This window comes from Sesamum indicum, linkage group LG10 (assembly GCF_026168435.1).
Source record: "Sesamum indicum cultivar Baizhima isolate 11 linkage group LG10, ASM2616843v1, whole genome shotgun sequence".
In the NCBI taxonomy this organism is placed as follows: domain Eukaryota; kingdom Viridiplantae; phylum Streptophyta; class Magnoliopsida; order Lamiales; family Pedaliaceae; genus Sesamum; species Sesamum indicum.
The window spans coordinates 16754094-16767275 of record NC_142666.1 but is presented as its reverse complement, the minus strand read 5'-3'; the positions used below and the strand labels follow the sequence as shown (position 1 = coordinate 16767275).

Below are 13182 nucleotides of genomic sequence, written 5' to 3'. Positions count from 1 at the left end.
ACTAATAAAATGTGCTCGCGCAACGCGTGAAGTATAATTTTTTTCTAGGTGTGTATTAAATTTACATTGAATTTGATAAGAAAATAATAAATTATTTAATATTTTATTTTGTAAGAATATTTTGCTTTTGCTGTGGTTGTATTAAGCAGGAAAACATAGAATTGTTAACTTGGCTTTTCGTTTGCATGTGAAGGGGATTTTTTGTTTTAATTAAGTACGTATAATTTAATATTATGCGCCGGGTCGGATTATTTTTGTTTTAGCAAACGTGAAGTAAAAATATTTATTTGAAATATATATATTATATGTAGGGCAAAATCGTATTTTGGTACCATTAAAAAAAGTCAGTTTTGTTTTTGGTACCACAAATTTTGCAAGTTCAGATTTTGATACCATTAAACCAAAAAATAATTTTTTTTAATACCAACTTAACGGCAAAGCCCATGTGCCGTGCACATGGGCCTTAACGGCCGCCAACCCCATAATTTTGGAGGAAAAAGTCATGTGGGTCTGAGAAAAAAGAGGAAAATTTGGTCTTCCAACATTCCATAGTGTTTTGATACCAATTAAAACTAAAAATAAGTTTTTTTGGTCAAATAAAGTCATGTGATGCGCAAAATAAGTAATACAACACATTTCAAAATAAAAGATAGAATCCATAAATATGAAGCAAAATATATTGGTTATAAATACACGATTTAAGCTAATTGAAACCTAGTTTGATAAAATTTGACAAAACTCACTTAACAAAATATATGCATTGCAATGCATAATTTTTCACTAATTGAAACCTGCCAAAAGACTTCAACCTATATATTTAGTATATGGCTTTGAAAATTTTAAATAAAGTGATAAAGGTATTAATTAACATATATAAAAATATATCAGATAAAATTTAGTTGAATAAATAGGTGTAAAAATTCGCAAAATCGAGATGAAAAATAGCTATAATACAGAGTCAGAGTTTACTTGGATGGATTTTTAAAATTCGGCCATCCATAGAAAAATCTTATAAATTTTATATGTTACTCAAGACTCATTAGTTAATACAGAAATAATAAATCGTTATAAACTATTTACAATTATTATATAAAATTTCAGAAAGAGTATGATTCTGCAGAAAAGGGCACTACCCTATAGCATAATTCAAGGAATTTTATAAATTTACTTGAATTTCAAAAATTTTGAAAATTAACAAGTATTATAAGTATCATGTGATAAAACTTTATAAAAAGTTTTATAACGAAAAGACATCTAGAAATAGGTTAAATACTTGTATAGATTGAAGTTTTTTGGCAGGTTTCAATTAGCGAAAAATTGTGCATTGCAATGCATATATTTTGTCAAGTGGGTTTTGTCAAACCAGGTCTCAATTAGCTCAAATCGTGTATTTATAACCAATATATTTTGCTTCATGTTTATGCATTCTATCTTTTATTTTGGAATATGTTGTATTACTTATTTTGTGCCTCACATGACTTTATGGGACCAAAAAGGCTTATTTTTAAGTTTAATGGTACCAAAATACTATGAAATGTTGGAAGACCAATTTTTCCTCTTTTTTCTCAGACTCACGTGACTTTTCCAGCCAAAATTGTGGAGTTGACGGCCGTTTAGGCCCACATGGGCTCTGTTGTTAAGTTGGTACCAAAAATGCTTATTTTTTGGTTTAATGGTACCAAAACCCGAACTTGAAAATTTGTGGTACCAAAAATAAAACTGACCTTTTTTAACAGTACCAAAACACAATTTTGCCCAGCATGTATGATCTCATAAAAAAATTAATAATAATTTATTTTAAATTTTATCTTTACAATAAAATTAAAATTATAAGAATAACAACTAGAAGTAAATAAATTCATTAATTAGCTCATTTTGAAATGCTTTTAATTATGTTTTTTATATATATTTTTCACAATATTTATGTCCTGAAAAAATATTGGTGTTTTCAAATACTTTATTGTGATTTGTGATATATATATATATATACAGTTTTTTTTATGGGACAATTACCTCGCGCTCTCCTCTAAAGTTTAACATACACATGGATCACCTATAATTTGAAAAATTATATTTGATATTTTTTTTTTATTCATGATGAATTTAAGATTAAATTACAACGGCTTTCTTTGAATTTCTTATAATTAAAAATATCTTTTTATTGTTTGAAAATTACAAATGCCCCCTCCTCCCACCTCCAAAAAAATATAAATTAATGAACATCTAATAAATATTCCCTCACAACAGCCCATTAAATAGGATATTTTTTATAGACAATCGCTAATTTTTAAAAGTTATTTATAATTTTTCAAACAATTAAAAATGTATTTATAATTATAGAAAATGTCAAGAACACCCTTTGTAATTTACCCTTAATTTGATCTTTATACTCTTTTCTTTCCACGGAATGTGAGAGGATATAAATACAAGAAGATCTATAGTTACTTAGACGGGATTAATGAGTGATCAACAAGGCTCGTGACCTATATTCGGGAGTTTTATTGCACGTAAGAGGGACGTTCGTCTAAAATCAATTCAAATGATCGAGCTTACGTTATAATTTATAGTGGAGGGACCTATGGTCCTGAGATCCTTACTAAAAAAGAAAAAAAAAATACAAGAAGTAATGCTGATAAAGAAAAGTTGTGGTACTACATTTGGGATACAAAATTAGTTCAAATGTTGAATGAAATCGGTATGAAAATTTACAATGTTGTTTTAATGTTGTAGGGGTAAATTACAAGGGGTTTCGAAGATTTATAATAGTTATAAATACCTCATTGTTTTTTTCAAAAAAATTATAAATATCTTTTTTTAAAATTATAAATATCCTAATAAATATTTTTTTGTGACAACTCATTGTAGAATGTATTTATTAGGATATTTACAATTTCAGAGGGGGTATTTATAGTTTTTCAAATAACAATGAGGTATATAAGGGGAAAAATGCAAGCAACCCCCTTGTAATATCACAAATGGGCAAATTACCCCCTTATAAAAAAATAAATTACGACTTACCTCCCTGTGTTTTTTAAAATACAATAATTTATCCCTCTATGATTTTCAAAATCAAGCGATTTACCTCCCTGTGTAAGGAGGTAAATTGCTTCATTTTAAAAAGTATAGGAGAATAAATTGCTATATTTTTTTAATATGGAGGTAATGTGCTCATTTTTAATATTACAGGAAATAAATTGCTATTCACCCTATTATTAAGGCCAATATCTAGAGAGGCCTTTGTAATTTAGTCGTGTTGTAAACATGTGTGCCTCTAAATCTTAATCTTATGATTAGGACTTATACAAAAATAATAATAAGTGCTTGTGCCAAATACTTACTTTTGTTTTATCATCAAATGCAAAAGATAAATTCAAAGATTTGACGAATCTGGAAAATGAAACTATTTTGGTAAAATTACAATATGTAATTTTTTGTTCCACTGTAATTGTTCATTTTCGATTTATCGGTTATTGTATATTAAATATTTTTTTAATTTCGTCAATAACCTTAAAAATGAGGTTGGTTTTTTTATTTAGTTATAATCAATTGAGAGATTATGAATCTAAGCGTTATAATCACTTTTTTTTAAATTAATTATTCTAAAATTCATTCTCTCATAATTAATTACTGGGTAAATTATGTCGAGTTTTTCTAAAATTTGATATAATTACAAATACCTCTTATTATTTAAGAAATTATTGATACCTCTTTGATAATAACATCCGCGCAATAGTTGACCCATTTCATTAGCTTTCACTAGGTTTTCATCTAAATTTTGTATTGAATTGTCCGAAATACCATTTTGAACCATGCATTATATTTATATATATATTTATAATAACACCCATATTCCAATATAAGATTTTTGCATTCTTTTTTATAATAATATCCTTCAAACATCATATTTTTATATTTTATTATTTTTTTTTAAAAAAAAACTTAAAGTTTTAGTAAGGGTAAAGTTGATATTTTTATGTTACAATCCAATTTTTATATTTTATTAATTTTTTTAATATTTTTAATATTTTTATGTTACCGTCCAAGGATTATATAAATTTGTCGCACATAAGGGATATCGAGAGTTTCTCAAACAACAAAGGATATTTGTAATAATATCAAATCTCAACAGCGCAACATGATATATTTTACCCTTAGTTAATTATTTTATAATCAATTTACAACCGTTGAGTCAACCTGAATACTCAAAAAACATATCCAAATATTACTAAAAAGTCGACAAAAATTACAAAAATCCGAAAAATCAGCAAATCACGAAGGACCTTCATTAAAAATAAATAAATATCTCAATAAATCGAAAACTTATATTCCAGAGAACCCTTTATTCGAGTTTTCAATAAACTAAATCGAAAGAAATATTCCATAATTTCAACGAAACACATCAAATTTTAGTCCATACGCACAGCGCACGGTAAATTATTTTTCCAAAATAAAATCTTTTTTTCATGCAGTATTAATAACCTTCCAAGAAGACAAGGGCGGAGTTTCCTCATGCCGCCATGTTGCCATTTCAGGGCCATACCGATCACCCTTCACCAACGAAGCAATCTCATCAAGCTCAGCCATCTCTTCCACCGTCAGCTTCACGGCTAAAGCCCCGATGTTTTGCTCGAGATTGTGGATTCGAGTCGTACCCGGTATGGGACACACATCGTTTCCCTGATGATGGACCCACGCCAAAGCCAGCTGTGACGCCGTGCATCCCTTGCGGGTCGCCATATCTTTGACCCGCTCAAACAACTCGTGGTTATGCTCCAAATTCTCGGGTTGAAACATTGGGATAGACTGCAAGTACATGTAGCAGAAATTATATGAATGTATTTGAATTGATGGATTTGAATTTGAAAAAATGATTTGAAGAGAAGTTTTCAAATGACCCAATTTGAATACATCAATATTTTTTAATTGTACACCAATCACATAATGAATATATTACACTTGTTATATAATTATTTTAAATTGGATCGAGTCGGATCTTTACTAAAATTTCCGACATTAAAATAACTATATTAAACATAGCACTAGGATGGAATGCCAACCTTTCGAAAATCAGTTTCAGACATGTAGTCGACCACTTTTGCACCCGACGAGAGGAATCCCCTTGCAAGAGGACTGTACACTACAATTCCAATCCCAAGTTCTCTGAAACCACATCAACAACCACCATAATACAACAATTCCACAAGCAATTATAGCCCAAATTCAATTTCCTCGATTGTATAACAAGTGTAACTAATAATCGTACGTGATTCATTTAATTCGATCAAGCTTAATTTGAATTTTTTTTCCTGATTTTATATTTTTTTAAGTGAATAAATCGACTACAATCATCAATATCAAATATTAATTTATACCAATCAACTACCGACAGTTATAATAGCATACTAATCGTCAATATCAAATAAGTATATATAATTAACATCTGACTATTAAAGTAGAATAACATCCCACACATTAGTGGGGTTCGAATCTATGACCTTAGAGTGTAACTACATTTAATATGTGATTGATTCGATTCGATTAAATTTAATTTGAGTAATTTTTTTTTCTAGCTTGCGATGCATATTGAGAGAGTATTTGTGAGACCTGCAAGTAGGAATTACTTCTTCCTCTGCATCTCGAATCCACATAGACCACTCTAATTGTACTGCTGTTATTGGATGGACAGCATGCGCTCTTCTGATCGTCGAAGCTGAGGCCTCAGATAGACCAATGTACTTTATTTTTCCTTCTTCCACCAGCTTTTTCAGTTCTCCCATCTTTTGCAGAAAAGAGGTTCAAAACAATAAGGAAACTACTAAATATGAGAGTACGATACAACTAAAGTAGAATATCTATAAATTAATACTCGATAAAAAATATATTTTATTTAATCGAAATAATATTGATTATTAATAATGTATATATTTTATTCATGAAAAATAATGTTGATTCATTTAATCGAAAAAATCTCTTTAAATTATTAATTTATCGATTAGTTAATACCTCTTTAAATCAATAAAATTATGTGGTCGCCGACATTGTTAATCTGTCGAGGTTTTACAGTGTATAGTTAATGTAACGCAATGTATCGTGACAACCTCGTAACAACAACTTCGTGCTATTTTTATATTATTAATAATTATATTGTGAAACATCATAATTATTGTCACTCAATACATATACTAGTCTCAAATTTAATATTCATTCACTAATTTTATATCTTGTTGTAGTGATTTTCCGGTCAGCGTGCTCTCTTGAGATTTGTCATAATTATAAATACCCATCGATATTTGAAAAAGTACAAATATTTTCTCAAAATTACAAGTATCCTAACAAATACCATCTTGTGACAGCTCATTCTAGGAGATATTTTATTCGTATAATTGTAATTTTATAGAATATTTATAATTTTTTAAATAACAAAAAGTTATTTGTAATTAAGACAAATCTCAAAACAACTCCTTGTAATTTACCGTAAAATAAAAATAAAAGGAAAATAAAAAACTAACCGGGACTTCAATAGGAAGAGTTGTGTCGATTCGATGGAGGTAATAGAGATCAATGTAGTCGACATCGAGCCTCTTCAAACTGCCCTCGCAACAGGCTTGTATGTAGGCTGGATCGCCGACGATGTTCATCTTCCCGTTCTCAAAATTCACTCCGCATTTTGTTGCCAACTCCACTTTCTCTCTCATTCCTCCCTTCAGAGCCTACATAAAGACAATACTGTCTGTATTAGCAGATTCCCAAGAAAAAAAAAAACCCATCGAAATATTAGGATTTTGCCATCGAGGTCTAGTTCAATTAGCGAAATTGAAACCTCATAATTCTGATGTTGTTGTTCTATTTTAATAGTATGTGATGATTAGTATATGATTATTATAGTTCAAAATAGTTTTTTGCTGTAAATACTTGATATTGATAATCGTAATCAACTTATTCAGAAAAGAAGAATGTTGGATTTTTGGTGGAATATTTTTAATTTTCAGGAGTATATTTTCTTTCACAAATTTAAAATTATATTACCAGATAAAATAATAATAATAATAATATGATGCTTGATAATTAAATCGCGAAAATCGATCCATCCCCTATCAAATAAATAGATTCTTAGGGTAGAAATTTGAAACAATATTACCAAATTATGCTCGATAATTCAATTCACTCACTTTTGAAATTTAATTAAACTTTTGCACTTTTTTCCTGAAATGATGAGTTGATGTGGTATTATTTAAAAGAGTATTTCACAATTAATTTTAGTAATTACAGCTTGTTCGACAAAAACTACATGCTATTATGATACATGCAGACACAAATGACAGTATAACCAAAGACCCGCATAAACATATCATACCTTGCCGATGAGTATCTCATTGGTGTGGGGGCCGTAAACGTCAGAGGTGTCGAGGAAGGTGACGCCGGAATTGACAGCATGACGGATGACGTGTATCATCTCAGCCTGGGGCTTCGGCGACCCGTAGAAGGAGGACATGCTCATACAGCCGAGTCCCTGAGTCGAAACTTCCAAGCCCTCGGATCCCAACCTCATCCGCCCCACTCTTGTCCCCATTACTTCTCCCTCTCTTACTTTGAAGATCGTTTTCGTTTTTTCTTTCTTTTTCTAGAGTTAGTGAAGAAAAGGTATTTATTTATAGACGCGAATCCCATTAATATATCAATAAAAACAAAGACAGGCGGAATTTATCGAACGAATAAAAAATGGAAAAGTGGGTGTACTTAGTGTTTGTTAGGGAGGCTAAGGGTATGAAGTAGGCATGGCATTGTAGTTCGGTTGGGTAGATTAGAGCCTTTCTTTGGATTACTTAATCCTATACGATGGAGGCGAGTCTCATTGGAAACTAGGGCGGAGCAAGTCTTTAAGGCTTTGTTTGGTTTTGTGTTTTTCGTTTTTTTCAAGATGAGATAAAACACACTCAATGTTTGTTTTTGTGTTTTTACATCTTATTTCTGTGTTTTTTTATTTTTTTATTTTATATATATACACTTATATATATGATATAAAAGAGACATGATTTGACAATGAATAGTGATTTTTGTCTCCAAAAAATATAACATTAAACATATAATATTTATATATAAAAAATATATAAAAAAGATATGATTTGACATAAATAGTGATTTTTATATCCCAAATCCCAATATCAAACCTACACCATTTATTTTAAAGTATTTTAAATTATCTCAAAACACAAATTCAAATATATCGTCTATTTTCAACACACACTTATTTATCTCCAAAACACAAAACAAAACACTCAAACTAGAAATCCAAACACAATGTAAGCTTTTTCAAAAAATTCCTAATAATCCTATGAGTTTAGATGGCTGAAAACCCCTCTTATTTTAATCCAAACCTATGCTACGAGAAATTCTCGTGCAAATAGGTCAGCCTAAATTTGAACTAATTTTATAACGAATATAGTATATTTGTTATGTGATTAGTGTACAGTTCAAAAAGATTAAACAATCGCATCGTAAGTGTATCACACTTGCCGTGTGATTAGTTGGATTCGACCAATCCTAATTTGGATAAGAAGATAAAATTATTTTTTAGGTCATGTAACAATAGATCGTTAGCACTTTTTGTCTTGTAACTTACGTAATTTACATATTTAATTATTTTTTTTTTGACAAACTTAATCATGAAAATCTCACACGTAGTCATTTTTGGATAAATTTAGTCATGTGTTGACAATTGGTCCTAACGACTTATAGTTTCAGGACAAAAAATCTACTCAAGTGTGAAGGGGACTAAAATTATCAACACATGACTAAATTTTTCAGAAAAATGACTAAATGTGAAATGTTCAAGATTAAACTCATCAAAAAACAAAAATAACTAAATATGTAAACAAAATAAGTTACAGGAGTAAAAATATTATTTAGGGTAAATTACATTTCTGGTCCTTATACTTTTGCCCCACAATCAATTTGGGTCTGTAATTTTTTTGACCGTATTCTCCAATTCAATTAGTTTTAACCTCAATTTTAGCAGTTGGACCAAAAATATAGCAATTTATAAATATTAGGATTAAAATTGTGCCTCGAACAAATTAGGAATCAAAATCAGTTTTAGGGCAAAATATAGGGACCAAAAAGTGTAATTTACCCAAAAGTTGAGAAGTGTGGTGAGTGTTGTTACTTGAAGTTTGCCACTGATCTAATAGGTAGGGTTAGGTTTTAATTCATCAATACAATTTGGAATGGTGAAAGTGTATAATAAATATTGTAAAACAGGAGTTTATAAAATTTAAAAATAGAAATGTTAAAAAATATAATAAGAAGTATCTCATTTATTTTAATATTTAAGAAATTTTAATTTTGGTAATGTTAATTATAAAATTGCCATTAGTGATATTTTATAAGTTCCAGGAACTTAATTTATTCAAATATATTAGAAGTTTATTTTTAAAATAAAATCTAATACAATAGTCCATTTTGAAATATTTTATATATAATATGTATGAACTTATAAAATATCAAACGGTTTCAAACTATGTGAAAGTCGTAGAATGGCTAGAGGAACAGTAGGAGGAGGGGTCCAACAGGCAAGACTCGTAGTAGATAGAGTTTGGGGATAATTATACTGATTTTTTTTAAAGTTTGATGTAATTACACATAATTCTTCTGTGGTTTGAAAAATTACGTTTAGTACATTTGACGTTTGTTTTGTCTAATCCTGCTATCAATCACAATTAACGAAATTTGCTGATGTTATCAAAGTAATTAAATGAAAATTCATATTTATCCCCGATTCATTTACTACTGATTTCTTGCCGGTGAAACCAATATTTTCTGAACAAAATACCTTTATAAAGTGAAGATGTAGCTCTACATATATATTAGCATGTGAAGATGTAGAACAGTAGTTTGATCAGAGAAGATTCATTTCACCTGCAGTAAGGGAGTTTGCGACCGCTTTAGAAAAATAATTTTCAACTTTTGGCTCTCAAAAAGCATTTTAGTGTTTGGGATGCCAATTTCTGATTCTAAAACGACTAAGAAAAGCTGCTTTATTTTTTCTGTAAATAAATTCAACTTATTTTTTGACTACTTTACCCTTATTATGATAATCTTGATTCAATTTTATCGTTTTAAATTTATTTTTAAAATTATATATTTAAAGTTGATATTTAAGTTTTCAAATAATTTAATAATAATCAAATTTATACTTTCACATATTTAATATTTTAAAATTTTTATATTTTATTTGCTAATTATATTGTTTCATTCTCATATTATTACTTGATTACACATATTTTTTGTAATATTTTTTAAAAATAAATATGAAATATACTAATTGAAATAGAATTTATTATTTTTTGTGAACAAATAATTATTAATGACAAACAACAATTGATGTAATAAGCAAAAAATAGTATCTTTTTTAACACAGGGACAAAATCATCTTTGATCAATTAAGTTTATTTTAGAAGTGGTTTTTCTTCGAACACTATCTAATTTAACTTTTATCTGCTTTTAATTTTTTTTTTTACAAACACTACCCACTTTTAATTCTGTTACAACTTTCAACTTTTTCTATAAAAATCACTTCTCTAAAACCAGAAGTTTTTGCAATCACTCCCTAAGTTAGTTTAATAAGTCAACCAGATGTAAATATAGATTTTTATTTAATTTTTTTATCAATATCAGAAAATTCAGTGAATTTTGACTAATTAAATAATTTATTTATTAAACAAAAAAAACGTCAATGATACTATACATTATTTTTCACACTATAAGAAATTTAAATAAAATTATATTAAATTTTAAAAAAATGATATAATTATCGTTAAAGTTTGTTGTCCTAGTAGGATACCTAGAAGAGAAAGTTTAATTATTTTTTATTATAAAAAATAATAAAAACACATCTAAAATAATACATATAATATAAACATAGCAAGTCGGGGACACACAAATTTATTTATTAAATATTTTTAATTATAATCAACATTTTAATAATTATAAGCTTATCATTGTTATATTAATGTTTTATTGAATTAACCAATCAAATTTTTTTTATATATTATTATATGTATAATAATTTATCTCGGCATACAAAATAATAACTCAATTCAACAAAAAATTAATATAATAACGATAATTAAATTATAATAACTTAGATAAAATTAAATAAAAAATATCTAACTATATTATAATATTTATATTCACTGTAGTATTCTAAAGATTTATTGCATTTAATAATAATATATTATTTATATCAGTTGATATTATAATATTTATATGAGTTGATATCTTGACAATCTTCACCGGAGAATTGTTGCCATCTCAATTCACAAATGATGCTACTTATGCATCATCAAGATTTTTGGGATCAAATTATTACTTAGGAATAAGTTTTTGGAAATTAAGTCCTAAATTTAAGTTTATATTAAATTTGGGCTTTACAATTTATTTATTTGAAATCGATTGATCGAAAGAATATTTTGTTTTTAATTTTAAATTAACTAATTAGGTCAAAATACGCATTATGCTACGATAAATTAATGACCGTTAGTAAAGGAATAACAATACTGCGACAGAGGATTCTTAGTGTTCAACTTCCTTATACTGTTAGTACATGCGCACTTTATCGTTTATGGCGGGTTCCTTGGCCTGTCGAGGAACCCACCTAGTTGATACTTGTTGTTCTGTACTTATGTACCCCTTTTACTTAATGAAATTTACATTTACCGAAAAGGAATAACAATAATCTTCACTAGAAGATTTATTTTTTACTATAGTATTATTGGCTACATACTAAAATCATGATGAGTAATTTTTATTAATCAAGATTAAATAAAAATTTATTCAAAAATTTAAATTATCCATCATAAAAATTATTTTTACCATAGCTATGAGCCGAAATATTATTTGTTATTGTTTTTAACCATGATAGGTATTTTAGCCACTTTGGCAAAAATTACTGCTAACAACCATTGCGTGGCTGTAGTCAATAACTATTTGTTATTGCTTATTTTTAACCATGATAATTTATCATAATTAAAATATTATACATTATACATAAGAGTTAAGTATTTCTGGTCATGGGCTTGCGAACTTTTATTTTTTTAATATTTTTATATATTTTTGCTGCATATTCAATCTCATTTCGTATTCAAAATTGACTATACATTAAAATTATATTAATTGTATTTTATATTTTAATTTTAAATAAAAATAAAATTTGGCATTTTGAAATATTTTATTAAACACACATTTTGACAAATAAAATTAATTATTTTCACAATGACTTCGTTTTTGCACTCTTTTCTTTGTTCATCACTCAAAGATCACTCTTTTTGTACTAATTCAACAGCTCTCAAACACACAATTCGAAGACGACGAGATGGATTACGCAGAGATGTCAATGGCCTTCACCTCCGGCTTCTTCACCTCCTCCTTCGGCACCGTCACTGTCAGCACTCCATTCTCCATCGCCGCCTTCACCTCCCCCAACTTCGCATTCTCCGGCAGCCTGAACCGGCGGAGGAACCTCCCTTTGCGCCTCTCCACGCGGTGCCATTTCTCGTTCTTCTCCTCCTGTATTTCCCGGCTTCTCTCCCCGCTTATCTGCAGAACTCTGCCGTCCTCAACCTCCACCTTCACTTCCTCTTTCTTCAGCCCAGGAACGTCCACCTTGAACACGTGGGCCTCCGGCGTCTCCTTCCAGTCCACGTGAGCGTCGGCGACGGCGGTGGAGGGGAGATTGGCGACGGTGTTTAAGAAAGGACAGCGCTCGAAGGGATCCCAGATATCCAACGACAACGGATCGAAAACATTGCTCCGGTGGGTGCCGAAGAAGCTTGGAATCAGAGACATTTTAGCTTTCTGCGAGAACTTTGTTGATTTGATCGACGAAGATTTTATTGCCGTTTGAATCTTTTGCTGTGGAATATGGATTGAAGGAGCACGCTTCTTTATATGGGTTAGCAGATGATTCTCGCACTTTCGTGTAAATTCTATGATCCACGCTTTTAGCAACTGTTGGCATGTTCTGGATAAAACTCGTTCTTTCGACAACTCGCGATATCCCTTCTTTTTTTTTTTTTTTATGCATATCGGAGGTTTCATTCCAAACTAGTAAGTGTAACACAGATTATGTCCGTACACAATTTTTAAAAAATAAATTAAAATAAAATATTTATATAATTAGTTTTT

The 13182-nt window shown here is 29.0% G+C and overlaps 2 protein-coding genes across 2 annotated transcripts; both read right to left on the bottom strand.

The window, feature by feature from the left end:
• Positions 1-4261: 4261 nt before the first annotated feature.
• On the bottom strand, positions 4262-7660 carry LOC105172073 (putative aldo-keto reductase 2). Its single transcript, XM_020697280.2, has 5 exons — positions 7355-7660; positions 6510-6710; positions 5605-5777; positions 5058-5160; positions 4262-4803 (listed from the first exon to the last, which is right to left on the bottom strand). Exons 1-5 carry the CDS (start codon positions 7568-7570, stop codon positions 4462-4464), a joined length of 1035 nt encoding a protein of 344 aa, XP_020552939.2. The 5' UTR covers positions 7571-7660; the 3' UTR covers positions 4262-4461.
• A 4547-nt stretch (positions 7661-12207) lies between these two features.
• LOC105171915 (18.2 kDa class I heat shock protein) lies at positions 12208-12941 on the bottom strand. The gene has a single exon (XM_011093173.3). It carries the CDS (start codon positions 12841-12843, stop codon positions 12376-12378), a length of 468 nt encoding a protein of 155 aa, XP_011091475.1. The 5' UTR covers positions 12844-12941; the 3' UTR covers positions 12208-12375.
• Between the last annotated feature and the right edge of the window lie 241 nt (positions 12942-13182).